Genomic DNA, 2790 nt, shown 5'->3' with positions numbered 1-2790 from the left:
CAGGGGAAATCAGCATCTGGGTCCCACTTGCTGGAGATGAGCTCCAGCCAAGCTGGTCTGGCTGGGCGGGGAGGGAGAGGTGGTGCCATGGAGGTTTCGGGGTGAATGGCAGAGCAGCGCGCCTTTGCGTCTCTTAGCGGATCTCTTCACCCCCAGCAGAGAAGAGCAACTTGACGGTGGATGCAGTGAAGCTGCACAATGAGCTGCAGTCAGGGTCCCTGCGTCTGGAGCGGGCGAGTGACGGTGCTCAGCTCCGGATGGAGGAGGATGGTGCTGCGGAGGCTGCCACAGAGAAGTCCTCTGGCACCTTCCTCAGTGGGCTGAGCGACTGCACCAACATCACCTTCAGCAAAGTGCAACGCTTCTGGGAATCCAATTCTGCTGCTCACAAAGAGGTACAAGCAGGGCTGGCTGCAGGGTGTGGATCTGGTGGGGATGGGCCCCTGGATGTGAGGCTGAGGGCGCTGACCTGCTCCACTCACTTCTTGTAGATCTGTGCTGTGCTGGCAGCTGTGACGGAGGTGATCCGCTCACGAGGGGGCAAGGAGAGTGAGACGGAGTACTTTGCTGCACTGGTGAGTGACTCTTATGGGGAGGAAGTGTGAGGGGAGCTGCTGTTGGCAGCATGGATGGGGTCTCAAGAGGGTTGGTGCAGAAAGGTGCTGCGTTCGTAGCCAAGACCCTGGGTGTTTACCTTCAGCAGAGATGCTGTTGGGCTGCTCCTAGTTTCTCTTCCCATCTCTTCAAGGGTTGGGCTTGGGGAAAGGCTGGCCTGGTGTGAGCCCTGCTCCCTTTCATTCACTCATCCTCTGTTCCCAGATGACAACGCTGGAGGTGGTGGAATCCTCTGAGTCACTGGCTGCTGTCGCCTACCTGCTCAACCTTGTCCTAAAGAGGTGAGCAGCTGGCAGAGGGAAGAGAAGGGAAAGCTACCTGGCCCCATCATGGAAGAGGGGCTTGTGCTGTCCCACCTCTCCAGGCTGGGTAAAGGACCCAACTGGAGTGTGTTGGGAAAGAAGTTTTCCATGTGACTGCCACCAGCTGCCTGCTCCTCACCCCACTGATATGTCTTCTTCTCCCGGCAGGGTCCCAAGCCCTGTGCTTATAAAAAAGTTCTCAGACACTTCAAAAGCCTTCATGGGTATTCTGTCCTCGCAGGCCTGCAGCAGCTCCACCTCTGCCCTGCGATGGGTGAGTAGCCAAGAGGCAGCCAGCCGTGCCAGCTCTGCCCAGGGGTCTTCTAAGAGCTGGGAGCGAGGCTGCTCCTGTAGGGTGGTGCTGGGTGCTCAGCCTGAGGCCATTGCAATGAGGGGGATTGGTCTCTGTGAGGTGATGGTAATGCTTCTGCTGCTCTCTTTTCATAGATTCTCTCTTGTCTGGCCATGCTGATGCGGAAACAGGACTTGGCAGCTTGGAGCTATCCCATCACCCTCCAGGTCTATCATGGCTTGCTGAGCTTTTGTGTTCATACCAAGCCCAAGGTGAGCACTTGGTACCACTGGTGAGGGATGGCACTGCTTTTGAGGCTCATTTCTGGGGCTCAGTGTGTCCATGAGGTCTACCCACTTGGGCTCTTCTTGCCCTAGGTGCGGAAAGCGGCACAGTATGGTGTGTGCTCCATCCTGAGGGGCAGTGAATTCATGTTTGGAGATGCAGCCCCTGATCATCACCCTGCGGCACCCTCCACCGCCAAGTTCTGCGTACAGGAGATAGAAAAAGCTGGAGGTGTGGGGCACTAGAGAAAGGGGTCTGCAGCTGAGTGTGGGGGGCCCTGTGGCCATGGGAGAGTAAGGACTTCAAGGGAAGAGGGGAGTGGGCAGCACCGCTGAGTGCTGGGGAGGGTATGAGGTGCCTCTAGGGCATCTAAGGTGTTTTGAGGGGTCCTCAGCCATTTGTCTCTTGCTTTGCTCTTTCCACAGGTTGGGGGCTGTTCACCCTGACTCTGTGAGTCTGGTGCTGTTACGGGGGCTTTGCCGTGGGGTGCCACATGCTCAGATGTTGCTCTGCTCCTGCAGGCACCAAGGAAGCAACTACCACCCTCCATGTTCTCGCTCTGCTGCGGGACCTGCTGCCCTGCTTCCCTGCGGCCGTGGTGAAGACCTGCTGCGAGACCTTGCTCCGAGTCATGACCCTCAGCCATGTGGTGAGTGTCCCCATGCCAAGGATGGTGAGGGGAGCTGTTGGCTGTGCCCTGGAAGGGCTCAAAGCCCCTCAGCTGCCAATTGGGAGCCTGGAAATGCAGGATGCAAGCATAAAAGAGTCTGGGGCAGCTGGTGCTTGCTGGCCTGCGGGCTGCAGAAGAGAGAGGCTGAAGGTGGGGCATAGTTGCAGCAGTGCTGGTCTTCCTGGGGCAGAGCCTGCTTTGGGGTAGGTGGACAGTGGGTATAAATCAGAGGTCCAGCTCCTGACAGCGTGTCCTTTGCAGCTGGTGACAGCGTGTGCCATGCAAGCCTTCCACAGCCTCTTCAGTGCCCAGGCCAGCGTGGCCTGCCTGCCACCTGAGCTCAACGCCCAGATCATCACAGTGAGTGTGGGGTGCTGCTGCAGGGGTGGACGGGGCTGGCAGTGCTGCGGCATCTGCCCACCTACCATCTCCCTCCACAGGCCCTCTATGACTATGTGCCCAGCACAAGTGACCTGCAGCCGCTGCTGACCTGGCTGTCCACCATGGAGCGGGCGCACGTCAACCTGGGCAGGTGCAGGCAGAGGCCGTGGCTGGGCTGGGGGAGCGGCAGCTGCTTGGTCTCTCACCCACTGCTCTCTATTCTCCAGGCTGCAGAAGGACCTGTG

General features: G+C 58.7%; 1 protein-coding gene across 1 annotated transcript in view; it reads left to right on the top strand.

Moving 5' to 3' along the window:
- Positions 1-156: 156 nt before the first annotated feature.
- RRP12 (ribosomal RNA processing 12 homolog (S. cerevisiae)) overlaps positions 157-2790 on the top strand; it is a gene marked incomplete at its 5' end in the record, with an annotated part of 9974 nt that continues 7340 nt past the window's right edge. Inside the window, 10 exons of the mRNA XM_009879173.1 lie at positions 157-395; positions 492-575; positions 820-896; positions 1086-1191; positions 1365-1481; positions 1587-1725; positions 2016-2143; positions 2426-2524; positions 2605-2696; positions 2773-2789. Of these exons, the coding sequence (XP_009877475.1) occupies positions 157-395; positions 492-575; positions 820-896; positions 1086-1191; positions 1365-1481; positions 1587-1725; positions 2016-2143; positions 2426-2524; positions 2605-2696; positions 2773-2789 (1098 nt within the window). The remainder of the gene's footprint in view (positions 396-491; positions 576-819; positions 897-1085; positions 1192-1364; positions 1482-1586; positions 1726-2015; positions 2144-2425; positions 2525-2604; positions 2697-2772; position 2790) is intronic.

Source organism: Apaloderma vittatum, unplaced genomic scaffold, assembly GCF_000703405.1.
Source record: "Apaloderma vittatum isolate BGI_N311 unplaced genomic scaffold, ASM70340v1 scaffold41761, whole genome shotgun sequence".
NCBI lineage: Eukaryota > Metazoa > Chordata > Aves > Trogoniformes > Trogonidae > Apaloderma > Apaloderma vittatum.
The sequence above is the reverse complement of the archived record's forward strand: the minus strand, read 5'-3'. Positions and strand labels throughout refer to the sequence as shown.